We start from the raw sequence: 23468 nt of genomic DNA, 5'->3' as shown, positions 1-23468 counted from the left end.
CAGCATAAGAAGGACATGGACCTGCTTGAGCAGGTCCAGGGGAGGGCCATGAAGACAATCAGGGGGCTGGGATATGAGGACAGGCTGAGAGACAGTTGGGGTTGTTCAGCCTGGAGAAGGCTCTGGGGAGACCTTAGAGCGGCCTTCCAGTACCTGAAGGGGGCCTACAGGAAAGGCGGGGAGGGACCCTTTATCAGGGACTGTAGTGATAGGACGAGGGGTAATGGTTTCAAACTGAGAGAGGGGAGATTGAGACTAGCTATTAGGAAGAAATTCTGTAGAGCGAGGGTGGTGGGACACTGGCACAGGTCGCCCAGAGCAGCTGTGGCTGCCCCCTCCGCGGAAGTGTTCAAGGCCAGGCTGGATGGGGCTTTGAGCAACTGGGTCTAGTGGAAGGTGTCCCTGCCCATGGCAGAGGGGCTGGAACTAGACAATCTTTAGGGTCCCTTCAACCCAAACCATTCTGTGATTCTGTGATTCTTTATTGGAAAGTCAGAGTGAACAGCCTCTCCCCAATCACCCTCTCCAGGCCACTCATCATTCTGCAGGCCCCTCTTTATATTCCCCCCCCCCCCCTTTCAGCTGACTCTTTTCCAGTCCATTTTGAGGCCCATCTAATCATACAGAATCTATTGCAAACCTTTGATCACACCAGTCACACCTCTCTGAACCTGAACTCTACTGCACCCTCCTTAAGTTAGGAGACAAGATCTGCTGACAGGTCGTGGGCAAACCTTAGTTACAAGCGTAGTAGTGTTCCTTGTTTTGCTGTCTGTTCCTGAAGAGACATTAACAGAGGGCTCCTTTCCTGTGTGCATCACTTCATCCTTAATACATGTTAGATGGCCTAGTTGGCAAGTAGAGCATTTTAGATACCTTAAGATGAGCTTGGGTCATTCACGTCAGGGAGACAGAAGACGTTCACATGTACCGTTGTTCTCTTTGCAATGTGCACTGCTTCACGAGCTGAGTCAGCTGCAGCAAAGGTGAATGAGTGCCTTCCCCGCCTCAGTTCACAGCCTGACTCCAAATTTACCCTACCATCACTTTTCCCGAGACTCACATAAACTGTGGAGCTCACAGCAGGCGATGGAAGCCTCTTCAATTGCTCTCACGTGCAGCACCAAGACCTGCCTGAGCACACGCAACGGGACAGTGTTTTTAAACAGTGTCTTTTGGGCTGCTTTGCCAAGTGAGAATAGGATCATGAAGCATTTTGGATACTCATCCTTAATGCCATCTTCCATCCGCATCTCCACAAAGAGCTGTATGAAAAGCAAGCAGCCTGGGGTCCGTAGTCCAGTTCTGCATTGCTTGGGAAAATCACAAACCTTCAGCACAGAATTTTAGCACAGAGGTCAGATAAACTGCCTTTCCCACCCCTTCGCAGCTGCACTCATAGCCTGAACTGCAGGCAGCAAAAACTCTTTGGAGGGCAGATGCATAAACCTTTCGCACCAGCATGAACAACTTATTAGCGTGTTGTTCAGTCATGCTCTCAGTTACATGACGGGCTGTTATTTTTCAGCATGGTGCTGTGTTTTTCCTCCGTGATAGGCCTTTGGGGTCCCAGTATGTGACAGACATTGTCTTACGGGTGAGTTAAAACTTAACGAGGGTAGGTCTCTATCCCATTATCAGTGTTTCACAAACTCAAAATAAAGCTAGTGCTGTGTCAGCAGATCAGCTGTGGATCTAAAAGGGGTGATTTCTTAAATTGCAGGGTAGAAAGAGAACATAAAACTGGTGTCACTGCCTGAGATAAAGAAAAAAATTAACTGCTTTTTCCCTTCCTGGACAAGGTCTCATACTTTCTTCATGTCATTTTCTTGATCACGAATGTCAGGATTGGAAAATGAACAAAGTCATCTCACCGATGAGAACATTTAACAATTGTGTAAGAATTCATGATCCATGATATGACACTTTCTTCGTGACAAGAAATAAATGTCCCTCATAATTTTTTTCCACATTCCATCAAACGCAAATAAGGACTGAGACTATCAGTAAAGGTTTTTGACAATGACAAATACACATGCATCTGACAAGCTTATGCAACATTTTTCCCGATATTGCTCACAACGGCTATTAAAAAAAAAACCCAATTTTTTTCTTTGCTTCTTTTACTAATATATACTAATACTCTACATAATATATACTAAAATACTCATAATATAAACTAAAATAAAGGCATGCCATAGATCTAGGCTCACGTTAATGCCCTGGAAATGAAACAAACTGTATCGATGCTAAACCATTATTTACTAGACTAAGGTATCTTAAAGAGCATTGGTATAGCCATCTGCTTGGCAGACCCCTAGGGGTCAAGATTTAAGTTTTGAGCCTGTCCATGAAAGCAAGAACGTGCATAATGGAGCACACCAAAGCCTTTTTAGGTCAGCACTGTCTCTCCAGTGGGTGAGAACTGAAGAAAGAATGACAGAAAAGGAAACCCCGAAGTGTCCACTATACCTTCTCAGAGTCCAGCAATCTGCAAGTCAGGGCTTTACTGAGGTGAAGGTGGATTTGTACATTTTTGAGCATCCTAAGATGGATGTCACGAATTTTCTTCTAGAAGCCACATGGTTTGCCAGCACTCTGAACATACTTCCACAGCCTGCTGAGGCACGATGTGGAGACATCTCTTCTGAGAAGACCCCACCTGCTTGTTTCCTTTGGTGCCCGCTAGTTCTCGTTGGGAACGCACCACTCCGCCTTCACCTTCTCCACGCGCTCCTGATTTGACAGACCTCTACCACCTCCAACTTACGCTGTTCCTTTGCCAGGCTGACAAGTCTTTGCCTAAATAGCTACTTCTCATATGGAAATCACGCACTATCCTTGTTTCGCATCACTATCGTTTTTCCATCTCTGCTGCGTTATTTCTCAGGTGAAGAACCGAGGATTGCACACGGAAGATTTCAGGACAGCACCGATTTATACAACCCTGTAGCAATGTCTCTGCTCCAGGGCTGCGTGAGGTGCATAATAAAGCTGTGCAGCATCATTTTCCTTCAAAAAAGATGTGCTCCTTCTTTCTCACTGTAAAGTTCCTTGCACTCCCTAATTCCATTATTTTATTATCAAATTTATCAGTTTTTCCTGGGGAAGACACCAGGTGTTCTCCCTCTTACTTCCCTCTGGTATCGCATTTGCTACCCCTCAGCCTTCCAGCCCCAAAGCCATTTCACGACAGGGTGAGCTTATAGTCAATTGCACAGTTGCCCTCAAGTAAGTTTGGATGCTTCAGCCGATACGGCCTGGCCGCGCCCCTTGGCTAATCCCCATTGCTGGGCTTTCCCTCGTCCTTTTTTGGCTGCAGTTGGAGCCACCAGAGTCCAGAGGACCCCGGTTCTCTGATGCACCTTCCTATAGAGTATAATTCTTCAGGGGAGCCTCCTCACGGTGAACACAAACGCGGGAAACTCCCTTAACGTTCGGCGCGCCCAAACCCCGTTTGCAGCACCACTCGGCTGTCCCGAGACCCCCCGGCGCTACGCTCGGCTGCAGCCGGCGGGGCAGCGCGCGCCGATTTCTAAAACGGGCCTCAGGACGCCAAAACCGCCGCGTAGCCCCGGCTCCCGCGGGCACGGCACCGCCGCCGCTCCGCCGCCGGCCCCGGGCAGGCCCTGCCCGCGGCCTCCCCCCGCCCGCCACGGCCGCGCAACCTCCGCGCAACAGCCCGCGGGCGGGCGGGCCCCGCACCTCCGCCGGCGGCGGCCGGGCGCAACGCGCAGGCGCGGCGGCGGCCGGGCGCAAGGCAGCGCAGCGCGCAGGCGGGTTTGAACGGTGGCGGGTCCCGGAGCCGGCGGGTGCCGCGCGGCGCCGCGCATGGAGCCCGTCCTGGAAGGTACCGGCTCGCGCGCCGCGCGGTGGCAGGGCCGGCGGCCGGGCCGCGCTTCTCCCGGCGCGGCGGCGGGGAGCCGCCGGGCTGGAGCGGGCCCCGTCACAGCGGCGGGGAGCCGCCGCGCTGGAGCGGGCCCCGTCACAGCGCTGCCCCGGCCCCCCTCTCCCTGCGGCCCTTTCTCCGGTGCTTCCCGGCGGGGCTGCCGGCGGACAGCGGCCGGGCCTGGCGGGGGAGGGGCGGCTGCGGGGGCTCCGGCTCGCGGTCGCCGCCCGCCTGACTTCCCGCCCGGCCCGCTCCGCTCCCCGGAGGCGGCCCGGCCGCGTCCGGGATGGGGCTCAGCCCTCGGGCCGGGTCAGTCTTCGGGTCGGCGGCGTGGCGCGGCTCCCTCCGCGGGTGGGCAGCCCTCCCGCGGGGCGAGGCGGGACGGAGAGGGCTTCGCTGCGGGGCTGCTCTGACTAACCGCCAGTCCGCCCGAAACGGGGCCGCGCCTGCCCCGGTGGGGCGCGGACTCTGCCCGGCGGCAGGCCCGGCCGGGGCGGGCAGGGGAGGGAGCGCGCGAGCGCCCCTTGCGGCGGCCCCGGAACGGCTCTGGCCGGCGCTGCCACCGGCCCCCTCTGCCGCCACGCATCGGTGCCCGCCCAGGTGCTCTTCGTGGTCAGTCGTGGCTTGGTTGCCCTCTCGTTCTTATTTTTCCCCGCCTTCTCCGAGACCTTACAGCATAAGTGGCTCTTTACAAGAACTAAGCTCCACTCAGAGCTCCTCTAGTTCCCAAGAGCTCCAAAGCCTCCCTCGTTTTCCTCTCCGTCAGCTGTATGAAAACTACCAAGGGCCTTGTCTTTGTTGGAGTATGTTTGATAAGCTAAAATTGCCTAATTGTTGTAAAATACAGCTTTGGTCCTTACTGCAGGTGCATGCAGCTTTGCAGTGATGTTCCTCTTAAGTTCCTAGTTTGACCTTCACTGAAATGCTCCAGCCTAGTTTTGTAGGAGAATTAGAGCTGTGAAGGGTCTAAAATGTTTGATGTAAGAAGAAGGTATTGTTTTTTTCAAATGCCAGTGCAATGTTTTTCACAGTAGAGCAATCAAGAAAAAAAGCAGTTCTGGCAAAAGCTGCCCCGGTCCAGTAGTAGAAGGAACACAATTAAAAGCACGTTGGAGTAGACTTGTACAAAGTTCCCATGTGTATCTGAAGTCGTAGTACTGATAAAAAGGTTTTTCCTTGTGGTTTGGCTGCGGGGGTATTTTATGTTCTGTATTTCTAGCAGTTACAAAAATGTGTTAATCTTTATAAAAGTACATCTGCTGTCGGGGTGTTATTCTGTTTTTCGTTTAGAAAGAAGACAAGTGATGCTACATAATAGTGAATCGGAAGTAGCAACTGAGATAATTAAGCACTGTTTGCCATGGATGACCCTTTTAAATTGACACTTTCAGTTTTATTCATGAGTTCTGAGTGTTGTCTGGCCTGCAATTTGTGTAAAGTTGTTTTTGGTGAACTGGCATTCCTCCGATTTTCTGGAACTTTCCTGATTCATCACTCAAAATGGGAAATTGGCATGGCCCATGGAGCTGTAGGTCACTCTAGTGCCTGTCCTAAGTAAAAGTTTCATTTGCTAATCCCTCCCCGTTGTTGTAATGGAAATTTAGTTTGTAGGCAGGGATACGGCTAAAGAGATTTAGCTTGAATGTTCAAATCGTGTATAGTTAGTGCAAAGGTGACAGAGGCTTGGCAGACCATACCTCCTGAAAAGACTCTTGACCATACGTGGTCAATTCGAGGAGTGGTCGGGACCCCTGAATGACCACCAGAGACCGTGTGAGACCCGCAAGCATGCGCCCATCAAGCCTCGACCACGATTACGTGTAGCAATCAGTTGTGTGTTAAGATACCTTGTAAAGTCTCAAATCACATAGACCGGAGGTGTTCATTAACCGGTGGTCCGATCACGGCTAAGAGCCAAGATAATATGTTGTTGATTAAGGATGTCTGGGAGATAGGCTTTGTTACTCCAACTCTTTGTGAACAGCCTTTGAATCGTGACCAAAGTATAGTTTGAGCCAAAGTCCTTGACTCAAGGACGTTGGAGGGTCTCCCCTTTGGAGTCTGGGCTCTGTGGGTGGTCGCGGAGCAGCCCTTGGACTCAATTCAAGAACCTACTGCGCATAACGGGATGAAGGTGGAGAGATGATAATGAGTTATGGGGATTAACGTGTTTATGCATGAGAACCTGTTTATTATGTATTGTGTGTCCAGTGTAGTCAGTAGCTGTTAGAGGTTAGGTGTGCTTGGTTTGTGGATTGATTCCACCCGCAGCCAGGCCTGAATAGAAGCAGTATCTCTCCCGAGTGTGTGGAATTGGCTTACTGCACAGCGGGTAAAGAATCCGCTTTTAGGACAGCAGTGTCTCTATATCTGGGTTGGTTTGTTTAAGGACTTTCTCATCCAAGGCTGATGTCATTCCTTGAAGAGGTTATTAATCTGGTTGATAAAGGAAGCTACTTAAATGGGCTATCCCTAAAGTTGCGTAAAGCAGCTGACATGAAAGTGTATTAGCCCCAGTGATTTATACTGAATTACCCCAAACTGAGTACATGTAAGGTGGGATTTGAAGTGGATTGGAAATTGTTAAGTGATATTTCTGCAGAGTTTTCTGGGGGTTTGGGGAAGGAATAGTTCCATTTTGTTTATTTCATCATGTTCTGTAGCTTGTGTTCCATCAGCTTGTCTTAAAATTTTTGGTGATTAGCCCTGAATAAATAATGGTATGGGTAAGCAGTCATATAAAGATACTGCAGTGGTTGTTAAGCTGGTTGTGGGTTTTAAATAGGCCAAGTGAAAAGTTGTGTAACTGGTGTCAAATGTCTTAAGTTTGTTCTATTACAACTAATTTGAGGGACAGAAATACTCTGAAAAGAACATTCTGCTGCTAATACCTAATATGCAGTTTATTAAAAGCTGTATTTGCTACTGAATGCAATGTGCCTAAAAGCAACATTTTGTTGGAAAGACAGTTTAGCTAGTTTTACCATAGTACGTATTTCACTAGCTGTTTGTTGTGTTCTCTCTTCCGATCCAGGTATTTCCGCATTTGTAGACGTTTGGTCTTCTAACAGAAGAGAAAACTACTCCAGAACCTTTGAACAGCAACTCCTTGGTATGGGAGCAAAAGTAAGGAAACTAGTTTGAAATAAATAGAGTAGGAGAGCTCTTAGCTGCAAACTAGCTTGCTTGTTCTGCTTGTCATGTTTTTCTCTATAGTGTGAGGGAGGGATGAATTCCCTCCCTTAAAAGGAGGGAGGGAAGGAGGATAATCACAGATCTGAGAACAGACGAATGTGCTCTAAGATTCTGACTCGTGACAGATGGGAAATGCATTTAAAGCCTCCCTATATCGATAAGCATCTTTGTATATTCATACAATGGCCTGCTTTTGTGGTGAAGCGTTGGGCTTGCCAATACTGTGGGCAAACCAAATGTGATTGTTGAATACCCGTGATTGAGAAGTGTACACCTTATGTTCTTTTGTTTCCTTTAACTTCTAGGCAGCTGCTCTGTTGTTACTACAATATTTTCTAACCCGAGTACCAGGACATTTTATTCTTCCATTCACTCTCCTGCAAATGTGGTTCAACTCCAGAAAGCGCTAGTAAAAATACATCAAAGAGTCTTTGTATGTCTCTTTCCACATCAAGTACAGTTGACTTGTAGGTGCAAAATATGTTTAATTGCCAGCTGTGAAGTTTCAATTGGAGACCAAAGTCAAACTGGCGTCTTCCTTTCTTGCACATTATCACCGGTTAATGGAGTTTTTTACAGCCTACATCGTGCTCTAAATAACACTTGTGTGAACTCCCCGTGCTTTTTAAGTGAGTGTGTGCAGGTGTATCTTACCGTAGTTTAGGAAATTAATCTCCCCAAAGCCTCTCTTTCTGTTTGAATTTAGCTGGGAAAGCGCGACAGAACGGTAGAAGAATTGTTTTTATTATAAAGGCAAATACAACTCAATAAGTAACTCAAGTAAGGAATAGTTGTTCTTTTTTGCTCTACGATCAGATCCATGGAATTCGGATGATGTTAGGTTTCTCTCACAGAAAATATGACAAAGCGTAAGGCTTCAAAATTCCTCCAGTCGATCAAAAAGTAGGTGGCTGTGGTGAAAGGTATAGGCAGAAGCTACAGATGAGCCTGTTTCGCAGATCCCTGTGACTGAAAAGGGGTGGTCCTGCCCCTTCAGCATTCCAGACGCTTCCTTCCCTTTTATGGGGCTGAGCACGTGACAGTAAACTGACTTGGCTCACCCTGTCAGGAAAGAAAATTCTAAATTAGTTTTTCACTAGATGGTTGGTTCAGAGATCTCACGCTAAGGTGAGGTGAGCAGCAGAGGACGTCCAGGGTAAGGGAGGAGACAGGAGAGGGAGTTGTAAGGTGGTGCTTCTCCATAATGTAGGGACAAAGCTATATCAAGCATCTGCCTCCTCAGGACACGTGCTGTGAGGGGGACGCCAGCGTAAGTGAGTAAGCGATTGTATCTGGAGTCGGAGCTTATTCCGAAAGAGGTTTGTTGGTCCTGTGTACCTGGGTGCTTAAATGTTGTGGGTTTGTTGTCTTCAAGAAGCAATAAATCCGCTTGCCGCCAGAAATTTTTGGAAAAGCTGAATAGTTTTCTTGAAGCCAAATATAGATCCAGCGTGTTGGCAGCCAAGTATGGTGATGCAATTGAGACCGCATCAGAAAGCTACACAGCTATTTCCATTTGGCTGTGCTGAGAAATATGTACTGAAATATACTGTAGAATATATTTTACATTTTTATATATGCACATTTATGTATATAGTGTAAAAAATACACTGTAAATATATATGTGAGAAATATACTGTAGAATATGAATTGTACTGATGTCACCACATCAACAGTCACAACAACTGATCAGTTTTATGCATAGGATGTTTAGTCTCCACAAAAGGAAACTTTGGTTGTGAAGAATGGAAAATCCAGAACTAAAAAAGGTTATTGCTCATTTGTCAATAGAGGCTGATAATCGAAGATTTGATCAGTTGTATGACACAATGGAAATGTCAGGTATGATATTAGCTGTACTGACTTAAGTTTTGTGTATTTCTCACTTCTTAGAGTGTTCCCATATCAGTTTTTTGTTTGTAGGAGCTTCAGCCTTCCTTTAAATCTAAGTGGTCTTTGTGGATGAGAATTAGTTTGAAGGATGAGGTTAGCTGTGCTCTTTAGGCTGTGAGTTCTTTGCTAAATCAAAGATGTAATTTGGCATTTCTTTGGATAGCGGCAACTTACTTTCTGTACTGGCTGTTGCGTACGAAATTATGTTGGGCTGCCTAAATAAAAAAGTTGTGGGATTATTGATGCAGCCAGAGTTGGGAGGTGGAGATGGTCACCTAGAGAAGTCTGAAAGCAAAAGGCTACTCTAGCACGCATTGCATTGGCTTGACTAATGAGACCTGAGTTTTGATTGCTCGAGACTTCTTGCAAAGGTGGGAAATATGATAAGAGTCACTGACATAATGTTTGTAGAATCATAGAATCATTCAGGTTGGCAAAGACCTTTGAGATGATCAAGTCCAACCCTCAACCCTACTCTGCCAAGTACACCCCCAAACCATATCTCCAAGCACCACATCTAAACAACCTTTGAACACACTAAGGGATGGTGACTCAACCACCTCCCTGGGCAGCCTGTTCCAATGCCTGACAACCCTTTCAGTGAAAAAAATTTTCCCGATGTCAAGCCTAAACCTACCGTGGTGCAGCTTGAGTCCGTTCCCTGTTGTTCTGTCATAAATTACCTGTGAGAAGAGCCCAGCACCTACCCCTCTACAATGTCCTCTCAGGTAGTTGTAGAGAGCAGTAAGGTCTCCCCTCAGCCTCCTTTTCTTAAGACTAAAAAGCCCCAGACCCCTCAGCTGCTCTTCATAAGACTTATGCTCTAGGCCTTTCACCAGCTTTGTTGCCCTTCTCTGCGCTGTCTCCAGCACCTCGATGTCTTTCTTGTCTTGAGGTGCCCAAAACTGCACTCGAGGTGTGGCCTCACCAATGCCGAGTACAGGGGGACGATCACCTCCCTGCTCCTGCTGGCCACACGATTCCTAATACAAGCCAGGATGCCGTTGGCTTTTTTGGGCGCCCTGCTCATCCCCAAGCCTGTAGCGCTGCATGGGGTTGTTGTGGCCCAAGTGCAGGACCCGGCACTTTGTCTTTAGTAAGTTTTAGGGTAAGTTTTAATGCTAATGGCTTGTTCATTAAAAATGGACTACACTAGTTAGTTTCATTAGAATTTTCTGATTACTAGACTTAAAGATGAGATCTCTGTGTACTTCTGCAGGTTTCAAAAACTTTGAACAAGCATGTGACCCACGTAGTCTTCAAAGACGGACATTTGGCTACATGGAGAAAGGCACAGAAGATGGGTGTCAAAATAGTTTCTGTACTCTGGGTGGAGAAGTGAGTACTCGTGAATATAATGGATGTGACCTATGCCAGAGAGAATGGATACTGGTATTGTTTTATTTAAAAACTTAAGTACAGTACCTGGTTTTTTAATATACTTGAAATAGTGATAAATCTGAATAAATGATAACTTTGCTATGACATTATTCCTATTATAAAGTGATACTTACCTTCTTAGTCGTGTAAGAAGGTAAAATGTTAACTCTTGAAAAATGAATATGTTGAAGTAGTTCAGTGGTGTGTTTGTTAATCCTTCACTGTTCCACTCCGTTGCTCTCAGATGGCATGCATAGGCAGTGCAGACCAGATATTTATGTTGAATAGAATTCTTCTACTTTCATATGAAAAAACACATTTCATCAGGGACATTGTACTGTTTCTGTACTTGACTCCTGTAGACAGCATATCTCCTAATAAGAAAGGAGAAGATCCGTATGTAGTCTGGCTTTAAGACATTTGGCAGGTTCAGAATAGCACTGCTTAAGATTCTCACCCATATGGAAAAAGTTAAATTTCAAAAGCAAAAACAAAGGGAAAAAAAAAAAGACAAACAAAAACCCAACAAAAAATCACCAAACCAGCCAGTCTATGAGAGCTGGCTAGTCCATAGCTGCTTCTCTGAGTTTACAAAGCGGTTGTGAGGCCTAACTTAGATTTCAGATGAAGTGTAAAAACACTGTTTAAGAATATGCATGTGTTATACTGAAACACTCCAATCAGTGAATTGCTGTGATGATGGAAATGAGAATATAAGTCATGTAAAGAGGCCCTTTTCTATAGCAATTGTAATGTGCTTGGAGAGATAGAAGTCTCCTAAGTGCAAAAGTAAACAAGAAAAGAAAAGGGGGAGGGAGCAAAACTGAGCTCTGCAGCCACGTAAATGTACGCCAGGACAACCACAAAACTTGTGGTGCAAGTCCTGAGCCAAAGAAAGAAATCCATGCCATTCTGCAGAAGCAGGATTTTTTTTGTTATTTTTTTTTTCCCTAGGAATATCAGAGATAGAAGTTGCAGCGGCACAACCCAGCCAGCTTTAACACTGAGGGAGAAATACCTTAAATTCTCAAAAATGAGTGATGCAAAACTTTTTTTATGTGACTGTATCTTTCTGTGGCCTGTTGCCGAGCGCGTGAGAATGATGGTCATTTCAGTAGGAATACTTGGTTCTAAAATTAAATATGCTCTTCAGATGGCGAAGTGTATAAATATGGAATTTGAAACCTTAGTCACAGGAGCTATAAAGTATTTGAGATCTTGGATGTGCTACAGTAGAAAGGATTACAGAAAAGTCCAGGTGAGTAACATCCGCAACGGAAGAAGAATGAAGGCGCCTTACAGGGGAGAGTCTAGGGTACGTCATACAGAGATGCTGTCTCTGTAGTAGCACTTCCACCCCAAGCCTCTGCTTTGCCATACTGGAAGGTATTCGGTGGATGAACGCTGTGGAAAGCTCGGACATAGAGACAGCTGGATATGTGATACTGTAGGGGACAGTGTGGAGGTTTGAGATCCAGGTGCAAAAGTCTCAAGGAACTTTTAACATGTTGGATACCAGCGATAAAGGAAAAGACAGGAGAAAGGATCTGGAGGGAAAACTGAAGCTGTTTGATAGGAAAGAGAAGGCTAGCATCTTCCTGGTATTTTTTGGAAGTGTTCCTAGTATTGTGCTCTGGACAAGGCAAACTCTGGCTATATGGCTTAGAAGATGAGGTTTGTCGGAATGGGGGAAGTCATCTGAAATAGAGATGTATTTTATTTTGAGGGGTTGGGAGACACAGGCCGAAGCTGTGAATTATGATTGAACTTCTCTGTCATCTTTTTCTTGTGCCTTTTGGTTTGAAGTTAATGCCAAAAGATACGCGAGAACGTACAACTTGGAGTGATGTATACTCTAGGCAGAATTCATAGGCATGTCATGTCCTTGAGCAAAGTAAAGGTCAGGAGCAGTAGAAGCTTACGTAAGGGATAGTAATGAATAGTCTGACTAGTCATGGGGTTATTCAAGCGAGGCACAGACAATACAAAATTAAAAGAGGTCTATGTTAGCATACATGCAAAAATTTTTAGTAATAATGAGGGAACTGGAGTGCCTGAGTTTATGTGCCTAGATATCAATATCTCAGAAACTTGGTAGGTAGAAGACAGCCTGTTAAACCCAGGGACAAGGTAAATTGGAAGGACTGAATAGTCTGTGCCAGTAAAATAGTGGTCCTGTATGAATGACAGCTTAGTTTGAACCTGATAACTGTGTAAGCAAATAATGCAGAGTTCATATGAGTTGAAGTTTTAGCATCACTAGAAAAGGATGGCTTGATTAACCAGCTGCTCCATTCAGTAACGAGTGGAACATTCTCAGAATGGCTAGAAATGCTGTGAAATGTCATTTCAGGAAATGTGATAGTAAATGGCAGCTTTCTAGTGTAGCCTGGGGATTGGGGGACTGCTGCTGCTGGAGAGCAGTGCAAAGACAGAGATTTTAAGTATAGCTTGGTCTTAATTGGTTTGTGGATGGTGATTCAAATTATTTCAAAGAAGTGCTTGTAAGTATGGCCATAGTATAAAATCAGTGTTCATATTAGAACAGCAAAATCCAGAAGTCACAGAAGTTCTGTGACAGTGCTCAACTTTAAAAAGGAGTCTACTTAAAATGAAAGAAGTTCTGTTAAGAAGAAGCTAAGGCAGTGAAGGGAATAAAATTCTTCCTGGTGTCAAGGAGACTAAAGCATAAGTTCTCTTAAATGTATCAGAAGGAAGATGGTCATCACATTGCGTGAGGGGGAAATTAAGATTTTGGGGACTTAGAGTAAATGGTTTCATGGCACTATCAGCTCAGCAGTAGTCAATTATCAAACTAAGTAGAATACAAAGCCTCATGTAGCGGGATGACAGCATTTTGTAATGGAATGTGGTGAGAGGATTGCAACGAGCATGACTGAAGGTATAAAATAGTTTTCTCGCAAGACAGAACGGCCCCGAACTCCTGTTTGCCACGGAACGCCCTGGAACTCATGTTCACAGAATCACAGAATGGGAGGGGTTGGACAGGACCTCTGGAGATCATCCAGTCCAACCCCCGTGCAAAGCAGGTTCACCTCCAGCAGGTCGCACAGGACTGCATCCAGGTGCGTTTTGACTGTCTCCAGGGAAGGAGACTCCACAACCTCCCTGGGCAGCTTGTTCCAGTGCTCGGTCACCCTTAATGTAAAGAAGTTTTCCCTCATGTTGAGGCAGAACTTCCTGTGCTCCAGTTTGTGCCTGTTCCCTATTGTCCTGTCACTGGGCACCACTGAAAAGAGCCTGACCCCATCCTCTTGACATCCGCCTGCCCTTTAGGTATTTATAAGCATGGATAAGGTCTCCTCTCAGTCTTCTCTTCAGCAGGCTAAAGAGCCCCAGGTCTCTCGGCCTTTCCTTGAGGGGACTGGAGCATCTCCCCTACATCATCATGGTAGCCCACTGCTGGACTCTCTCCAGTAGTTCCCTGTCCCTCTTGAAGTGGGGGGCCCGGAACTGACCACAGCACTCCAGATGTGGCCTCACGAGGGCAGAGTAGAGGGGGAGGAGAACCTCCCTCGACCTGCTGGCCACACTCTTCTTAATGCACCCCAGGATACCATTGCCCTTCTTGGCCACAAGGGCACATTGCTGGCTCATGGTCAAGTTGTCTGCAAGAACTCGCAGGTCCTTTTCTGCAGAGCTGCTCTCCAGCAGGTTGACTCTCAGCCTGTACTGGTGCATGGGGTTATTCCTCCCCAGGTGCAGGACCCTACACTTGCACTTACTGAACCTCATTAGATTCCTCTCTAGCCAGCTCTCCAGCCTGTCCAGGTCTCACTGAATGGCAGCACAGCCTTCTGGTGTGTCAGCCACACCTCCCAGTTTTCTGTCGTCAGCAAATTTGCTGAGGGTGCACTCTGTCCCTTCATCCAGGTCATTGATGAATTAATTGAATAAGACCAGTACTGGGGAACACTGCTAGCTACAGGCCTCCAGCTAGACTCAGCACCACTGATCACAACTCTCTGAGCTCTGTCCTTCAGCCAGTTCTCAATCCACGTCACTGTCCACTCATCTATCCCACACTTCCTAACCTTACCTATGAGGATGTGGTGGGGGACAGTGTCAAAAGCTTTGCTAAAGTCAAGGTAGACAACAGCCGGTCGTGCCATCATAGAAGACTATCAGGTTAGTCAGGCATGACTTTCCCTTGTTGAATCCGTGCTGACTACTCCTGATAATCTTCTTTTCCCCCATCTGTTTAGAGATAACAGTCAGAATGATCTGTTCCATCACCTTTCCAGGGATGGAGGTGAGACTGACTGGCCTGTAGTTTCCTGCGTCCTCCTTCTTGCCCTTTTTGATGATTGGAGGGACATTGGCTTTCCTCCAGTCCTCGGGCACCTCTCCTGTCCTCCATGACCTGTCAAAGATGATGGAGAGTGGCTTAGCAATAACATCTGCCAGCTCCCTCAGCACTCACAGGTCCATCCCACGTGAGTGTCCAGTCTGGCTAAGAGATCCCTAAGCCCATCCTACTCGACCAAGGGTCAGTCTTGCTTCCTCCGGACTTCTCCTACTTCCAGGGTCTGGGATTCCTGAGGACCAGCCTGAGCAGTAAAGACTGAGGTGAAGGCAGCATTCAGTAACTCTGCCTTCTCTGTATCCTCTATCACCAGGGCACCTGCCTCGTTCAGCAGGGGGCCCACATTTTCCCTGGTCTTCCTTTTGCTACTGATGTATATGAAGAATCCCTCCTTCTTGCCTTTGATGTCCCTAGCCAGACTTAATTCCAAAGAGGCCTTAGCCTTCCTCGTTGCGTCCCTGCATCCTCTGACAATATTCCTATGTTCCTCCCAAGTAGCCAGTGCCTTTTTCCACGTGTTGTAGACTTCCTTCTTCCCTTTGAGTTTTTCCAGAAACTCCTTTCTCATCCAAGCAGGGCTTCTGCCTCCTTTGCTCAATTTCTTCCTCATAGGGATGCATTGGTTTTGGGCTTGGAGGAAGTGGTGCTTGAATAGCAACCAGCTCTCTTGGACCCCCCTACCTTCTAGAGCCCTAGCCCGTGGGATTCCTCCAAGTAGGTCTTTGAAGTTGCTAAAGTTAGCTCTCTTGAAGTCCAGGGTTGCCATCCTAGTGATTGTCCTGCTTCTTGCAAGCAGGATCCTGAACTCCACCATCTTGTGGTTACTACAGCCAAGGCTGCTCCCAACCATCACCTCACCGACCAGGCCTTTTTTGTTAGTACAAGGTCCAGCAGCGCACCTCTCCTCACTGGTTCCTCCACCATCTGAGTCAAAAAGTTACCATCAGTGTTCTGGGGGAACCTCTTGGACTGTGGCTGCTTGGCTGTGTTTCTTTTCTGGCAAATATCAGGGTGGTTGAAGTCCCCCATGAGAACCAGGGCCTGTGATTGTGAGGCTGCTTCCAGCTGTCTGTAGAAGTCTTCCTCTGCCTCCTGATGAGGTGGCCTGTAATAAATACCCACAACAGTGTTTCTCATGTTAGCCTGCCCCTTAATCTTTACCCACAAGCTCTCCACTTGCTCTTCACCTGCACCTAGGTAGAGCTCGATGCATTCCAGGTGCTTTCTCACATAAAGAGCAACTCCCCCACCTCCCCTAGCTGGCCTGTCTTTCCTAAAGAGTACGTAATCATCCATGACAGCATTCCAGTCATGAGAGCTATCCCACTATATCTCTGTAATTTCAATGAGATCATGGCCCTGCAGCTGCACACAGCCCTCCAGTTCTTCCTGTTTATTCCCCATGCTACGTGCATTGTGTATAAGCATTTCAGGAAGGGAGTGAGTATGTAGATTTCACCCTCGGGGAGGGGGGGCGAGTAGGCCTCTTGGTACTCAGAAATACTGGTGTGCTGCCCCACGAGTACTAAGCTACCACCCCCAGGTGCCTCTCTGGCAGGCCCAGATACATCCCCATCCCCCTTCAAATCTAGTTTAAAGCTCTCTTAATGAGCCGTGCTAACTCTTGTCCTAGGACCCTCTTCCCCCTATAGGAGAAGCTTTTCCCATCTGTTGACGGCAGGCCTGGTATCTTGCAGATCAACCCCATGATCAAAGAACATGAAGTCCTGCCGGTGGCATCAGTCTCGGAGCCAGGCAGTTGGTAAAGTTAGCTCTTGCTGTTTACCACCTCATCTTTCCCCACCACTAGAGGCATAGAGGAGAACACAACTTGTGCTCCCGATCCCTTGACCATTGTCTCGGGAGGCCAGGTATATCCCACGGAACTACTATTTGCCACAGAACACCGTGGAAGGCCACAGAACTTCTATTGCCACAGGGTGCCACGGAGCGCCACGGAACTACTATTGGCCAAGACATGATTGAAGAGACAAGAATTCTTCAGCCTGGAAAAGAAGTGGGAGTAGAGGGGGAGAGACTCTTGTGAACACAAAAGTTCATATGGAGAGGCAGAATAGGATATGAATGTGTATTTTCCTTTCCTCTCCATTAGAAGAATTGGAAAGCCTGCCATGAATCTGGCCGGAGGCAGATTCAGAGGAAACAGTGAATAATGGTTTTTAGCAAAACAGAGTTAGGCTGTAGAACTCCTCGTTGCAGAATGATAGTCAGCAAAGATTTACATAGGTTTAAAAAAATGCCGAAGCAATAAACATTTAGTTTAATCAAACCCCAAATACAGTATTGCATCTGACCATCTCTAAGCCAGAAATCTGTGGAACATGGCAAAGTAAACTGGGAATGTTTGGCTGTGTTTTCTTGTTTTTACATGCTCTTGGGAATCTTGATTTTGGAAACAGGATGCTGCAGTATATGGTATTTAACCTGGATGCTACTTTTTGATGTTTGAGCTCTGAAAACACCAGGCGAGGAAACAAATCATAAACAATTACTCCAGCATTTCCTGATTCTTCCAAACTGTTACACGTGTACTAGTGTTATCTTCCCCTGAGCAATGCTTGAGCCTCTCAGAGGAACATGCGCTATGATTTGAAAAATACTACAATGCTCACTTTTTTTCCATAAAAAGCAGCACAAATTATTAGAGTGCAAGGGATTGTGCAGTATTTAGTGAGCATTGCCTTGTTGAACTCGTACTGGGTTTCCAGGCCTCTCTGCAGTGATCTGTCTCAAACTTGTATTGGAAGCTTCTGCTTCATAGTACGAGGATCTGTTTGCATCCAAGTTGAATGCAGTTCTACAGTATAATAGGAAGTAACCTGATTGGGAAGAAGACTCTTTAAGATAAGATGACAATTGAAATTCCCCAAAATTCCTAACTCCAGAGTAAATGTATTTTTAGTTTTTAAAAAATGGAATGTTTTTGTTCTAGGTTTTTTTTGTTTTCTAAGAATGGTAGATATGTCTGCCTTTAAGAATAGTGTGCGAAATCATGGACTTGCTATAAGAGTCATAGAAATGAATTGTATCTCAATGTACAACCTACAAAAAAAATCTAAACCAAACAATAAAAAGAACTGTACATAGAATAGAATTGCTACAATCTGTGTCCGAATTAAGGACACTTAATATTTTCAAATCAAACCCATAATTGGGAAACTCCATCTGCGTATTCTTTGTACGGTAACTCGCTCATGTGACAAATACGATAGATAAATCATTTACATTCGGATTTGTCTGCAAAATAAAAAAATCCTTGTAAGATATTTAATGGTGAAATTTTCTTCTGTTTAGCTTCTCTGAATCAATGACATCTCTGAATTAATGTAAATTTTAATGTAGTCTCCATCTATGCCGATTATTATCCAGAATTTAATAATGGCCGCTGAAGTTCAGCATGTTGAGTATCATCTGTATTTGATGCTCCAGAGAACTCTGAACTCGGTTAGTTTGAGAAATTCTTGTAGTGGGTTTGCACTTTTCTTTAGCTCACTAGGTGTCACTAGAATCACAGTTTTGAATGACTTCTGAGGGAATTCTAATGCAGTCTACGAAGGTTCTATATTCTTTCCCATAATGGGTTTTATTATTTATGGCTTGAGAATAAAACTGTATTTACCTATTTTGATCAAAAGAACTTTCATTCTGTATTAATAACCAAATTCTTGTGTCAACATTATCCTTTGTGTTCACGAATACAGTAGATTGTGTCGTATTCCAAGATAACCTTAGTCCCACTGTTCTCAAGTCAGTCTTTGAAAATGAAAAGACAGGAAAATCTGAGAGCAAGGGATCAGTTGGAGTTTTGGTTTTGTAATTTGAAAAAAAGTTTGCCTGAATATAGATTGCTTGTCAGTCAGGGGCTGTTTTTAGCGTTGCATATCGGAAGAGAAGGCAAAAAACTGAGACTAATGGGCAAGATGTAAAAGCCAGCATCAGCGGAAGGCTCCTTCCTCATTTGCCTGAATAGAAGAATTTCATGCCTTCCCCGTGCCCCGCCACGACATTCTGTAGATTGTAGCTGGGAGTTTACTGTCGTTGTGTTGACGAAGTTAAGGTCAAGTTCACTAGCTAGCGAATAGTGAAAGCCTAGAGTCCTCACAAAAGTCAGGGCAAGATTTAACGTTCATGAGAATCTGGCAGAAGGACTTAATACAGTGGGTTTTGTGAATGTGTGGAAGATAACATACGAGTGGGAATCTTTGCGTTTCAAACCAGCAATTCAGAGTGCGTAGTTAGGACCAAAACAACTGTGTCATGTCCTGTACTTGGTGTGTAATACATAGATTATTTTATTTTTCTGCTTGTTAGCATTACGGTAGTTATGCTAAAGGTGCGCACTTAGGAAGGGTTGGGTTTTCATTATTGCGGGGCTCGGACAACTCTTTTTGCAATACAGGTTCTCATTCTTTAAGAAATTTCACTGCTCTAATTTATTGTACAGGTGTCGAGAAACTGGAGCACACGTTGATGAATCCTTATTTCCTGCGGCAGACGCTAATGAAGATTTACCGCTACTGGTCAAGAAAGTGAGTATGTGATTAATTTTTGGTTTTTAAGTAGGCCTAGGGTAGTAAACTTCAGAGCTTGAACTTGACTTCCTGACCTCAGGCATTTGAACTGTTTCATTTCAGAACATTCTGTAAGCTCTGCCCATCCATCTGAGTAGATTTTTAAAGGTAGGCTATGGCCGTGATGCTGTGACATCTTCTCTGAAGAAAGGATAATAAAAGTAGAGTTTTTATATTGGCGAATGAAGAAGTGGAGATTTAAATTAAAATGACATAATGATTAACTAATCAAAAAACCATGACTGCGATGCGGCTTATGTTTCACTGAGTTGTGACAAACCCTAAAATCCTGGTATTTTAAAAAAAAAATCTTTCAAGCCTTAGCTTTGCTACAAGCAAAAAAGAAAAGATTGTGACAGTCTCTGTTTTACTGAAATCTAACCTAAAAAAGTGTGTTAGGTTCTTTCTTATTTCATATTAAAGTTGCCTTTGGAAAACCTTAACTGCTGCCATTATCCGTGGCTCTCAAGGAGGTGATGATAAGTAGCGTAAACACTGATAATAGATACTGTGATAAAGGGGTAGGCAAATAGGAAGTGTAGTTACTTCTGACAGTTTTATACCATATAGGTAATAGTTCTGTGTGTGTTACAGCACAAATGTATGCAGCCAAAAGACTACGTTGAGAAAACTCTGGAAAATGATAGAAAGCTGCAGAGAAGACTGGACCAGATGACTAAAGAATTGGCTGTACAAAAGTTAGCAATTAGTGCTGGTAAGAACTGTTTTGGACTAAGATTCCAATACCTTAAGTTATTTCTTCAAAGCACCTGATGGGTTTGGGGTTTTCTTTTTTTTACTTTTATGCATCTCACCATGAGAAGTAAAGTTGACTTATTTTTTACAGAATTCTTTGCAAGTTTGTGGTGTTAAAGCATCCGTAGGGAAGTTAGGTATAAGGAACCTAATTTTTTCGAGTTTTTTGAAAAAAAGAAAAAAAAAAGAAACTCCATCGGAAGCCGTTGATAGCATGGAAAAACTAATGTACAAATGCAATTTTTTTGTGTAGAAACTGATGTCCCAGTTTTACTATTTGAAGACAATGGTTTGCTTGTATACAGCCCGGTTAATAAGATCAAAGATCAATGCAGTGGAATGGAAAGAATAATAAAGGACATGAAGGAAAAAAGAGAAAATCTTTCTCCTACTGGTAAGAAGTTAAATTTTACTTCTCCGTGAACTTGCACAATGGCTGCCATCTTTATTGCTGAATTTGTGGTGCACTTGGCTTTCTCTGGCCTTCAGAATGTTTTTCCTACCTTGATTGCATGTCCTTCCTTCTTCCCAAGTTTCAAGTAGGTGTGAGTGCTTTAGCTTTTAGTTTCTTTCTATTGAAGGGCACGAGAAATTGTGGAAGACAATGATTGCAAAAAGACATTCCTTAATCGCTGGACTGCTCAAGAGGACTAATGGTTAAGCTCGACTTTCCAAACTTGTGAATTGACGTTATTACAACTCGATTAGACTTTACAGTGAGACTCTAAATCTTATTTCCTGTTCATTTTTCATGTGAATGCTGTGCTTGTTAAGGATTCTAATGTTACTACTCCCAGGCCAACAGTTGAAAAAAGGAGTCCGAAATTACTCTGTCTGGGTACTGAAGAGCAGGAGTTAAAAAAATGAATGAATTTGAATGACCTAATTGAATAAATGTAGTTGACTTCAAAATGCAGATCCTGGTGAATGAAATCTAGGTCGCAGTTTTCAAATAATATTTTAGTGTTTGCATTACCTTACTGTGAGAGTTATTGAGGTCTAAGTCATTAGTTTTTTTCAGTGATTTTAAAAACTGTTGAAATGTGGAACATCTTTGGGTGGGGGGAATCTGTAGTACTTGAAGTTTTAAGAAGTCTGTGTCAACTAGACTGTCGGTTTGTAATTTCAAAAATAATCATGGGAGGAAAATAAAGAACTAGTGACACATGGGTGAAAAATTAAATCTCATTTTTGGATTTGTTTTCTCGTTGAGTTTTAAGGCAATACCTTCAAATGTTTTGAAAAGCATTTCTGCTATATCAAGGCTTTGCTGCTGGTTGCAGAATTTGACAGATTCTTTAGTAAAATACCTCAAGTGACTTAGAAATGTCTATAATATTTTCTAAATGGTTTTCCATCACGCTTTAGTTTCTGAAAAATGTGGTGCTGTGTTCTCTAGAAAAAAATTGCTTAAAATTGTAGAGTATCTAATAGCTTTTTTTGTTGATATGTAGCTTTGAGATCCTGTGGAGCAGTCTGTAATTATTCATATGGTTATAGTTAGTTGGCAAAGCAGCGACTTGTCTCTTATGATTGAGCTGCTCTGAAATATGAATAGATGGTGAGGAAATCTGTATGTTTGCAGATGGGGTTAACTAGTTTATTATTTACAAAATCCTAGCTTCGCAAGTGTCTCGGCTATCTCCGAGATAACTAATTCAGAAGATGTGTTGTTACCAGGTAACTAACACAACTTTTTATATTACAGAAATTAAAAATAATACATGACCTGTTTGGGAAAGTACTGTATACTGAAGTGGGAGCTGTATGTATTTGCTCTGTCATTTATATTTGAAGCTGAATTATTTTAGTTTTTCTTAACTGTCAAAGTGGGTAGAAGTAAGAATTCAAGGAGCATGAGGAATCACATTGGGTGAATGCCCTGCCTTACTGCTGTGTTGCTTGCCTCACTTCCTCCTCTTTCCTCGTGTCGTTCCCCTTTAATGGCTTCTTGTCCTGGCACGGTGTCAGACTTCTCCGCTCTTACAGTGATCTTGTATAGAATACAGAGTGCACGCTAAGCAGTGTCATGTGAGAAGGAAAAAAGAGAACCACATGAGAGAGAGATCTCAGAGAACTGAAATGTATTCCAAATTTTCCATGAAAAACTTGAATTTTAAAAGGAAACCTAATGTGTTCTTCAACTTAAGTATTCAGGGGTCAAAGAAGTAACAAGAGTAAATATAAATGAGCTTTTAAAATGTTTTATGGTTTGTTATCAAGGTTCTTACTCTCGTTAAGGTAGGGGTTTGTTTCTGTGTTTTGGCATAGTAGCAGGACGTAAGGGAGATGATTATTGTGAAGGCTGTTGAGCTACATCAGTGGGCATCTTAACAGCGTTAATCATGTATGCAATGTGTATGTGCTTCGGACTTCATGTGCTGTCAGTCACGTGAGCAAAAAGCTGAGGTCAGATGCTGGTGTTTGATCTCAGTAGAAAAGTAAGGAGAAGACAGTCTAGAATTCATGATGAGGGCCACTTGAGTGGTCTGCCAGCTCGCTGTTCTATCCGCACAGTAAGCTATACCTCATGTTGTTTTCAAGTGTTGTATTTTCTTGGCATCATAGAGGAATTCTGTCGTGCTGGCTTACTTGAGAAGAGGGGCAGTATCTTGTAGCCTGAAAGAGCTTGGTATGTCTTCATGCAACATTAGGGAGAAGTAAGTGCTTATATCAGAGGTAGCATAGCTGTGCCAACCAACTTCTTTATTTTGGTAAGTTAGTTGTGTGCTGATGAGGTTGAACATTGCGATTTGAGAGCTTTACCTTTAGTATGTCCCTCCAGTGTTGCAACTGCACAATTCTTGATTTTACATTAAGAATAGACCTCCTCGTGCCATGACAATATTCAGTGTAGCGTCCTTCTCTGATGCTCTGTGCCAGTGGCCCTTTTATTTGTGCTTGTGAGGTACGTGATAGTTTTTTGGTTAATAATAGTTTAAAAAGTTGAAGAATCCCATTTAGTTTGGGGACTGAAGTTAAGACTTTTTCAGTTGTCAATATGGGAGTCTGATCACGTCTTGTGAAACTTCTCCTTTCATCTCCTTTACTTCATTTCTCTGAATTTAGCTAGCTACACCGTATGTCTAAAAATACATTTAGTAAGCAAATAACATCAAGATTTCCTCTAAAACCTACAGGAGCACTTACAGAAGGAGTATCGCTGAAACTTTGCACTCAATGTGTATGTAAACAAAAGTATCTATGGCAATAATCAGAGTGTAGAACAACTGGATTCTTTTTTTAAATGTATTCTGAATAATCAAAGATACTAGCCTGTTTCAGCAGAATTTATTGTGAAGAGTTACGAATAGGTTCTGTATATCCCCTCCCCTAAAATCGTTTCATAAGAGTAGCTACAAGAAATGTCCTATTTTTCCACATTCTAATTATTTTTACTGTGTGGATGTACATGGTATGACACTATAATGTTGTG

At 44.2% G+C, this 23468-nt stretch overlaps 1 protein-coding gene across 1 annotated transcript in view; it reads left to right on the top strand.

Annotated features, from left to right (window-relative positions):
• The first annotated feature begins 3831 nt into the window (after window positions 1-3831).
• Window positions 3832-23468, top strand: part of MCPH1 (microcephalin 1) — a 126606-nt gene continuing 106969 nt past the window's right edge. Inside the window, 7 exon segments of the mRNA XM_086461527.1 lie at window positions 3832-3850; window positions 6924-7015; window positions 10197-10315; window positions 19150-19234; window positions 19871-19991; window positions 20286-20494; window positions 21682-21712. Of these exon segments, the coding sequence (XP_086317653.1) occupies window positions 3832-3850; window positions 6924-7015; window positions 10197-10315; window positions 19150-19234; window positions 19871-19991; window positions 20286-20494; window positions 21682-21712 (676 nt within the window).

Source organism: Leptosomus discolor, chromosome 2 (genome assembly GCF_034619465.1).
Source record: "Leptosomus discolor isolate bLepDis1 chromosome 2, bLepDis1.hap2, whole genome shotgun sequence".
Taxonomy (NCBI): domain Eukaryota; kingdom Metazoa; phylum Chordata; class Aves; order Leptosomiformes; family Leptosomidae; genus Leptosomus; species Leptosomus discolor.
The sequence above is the reverse complement of the archived record's forward strand: the minus strand, read 5'-3'. Positions and strand labels throughout refer to the sequence as shown.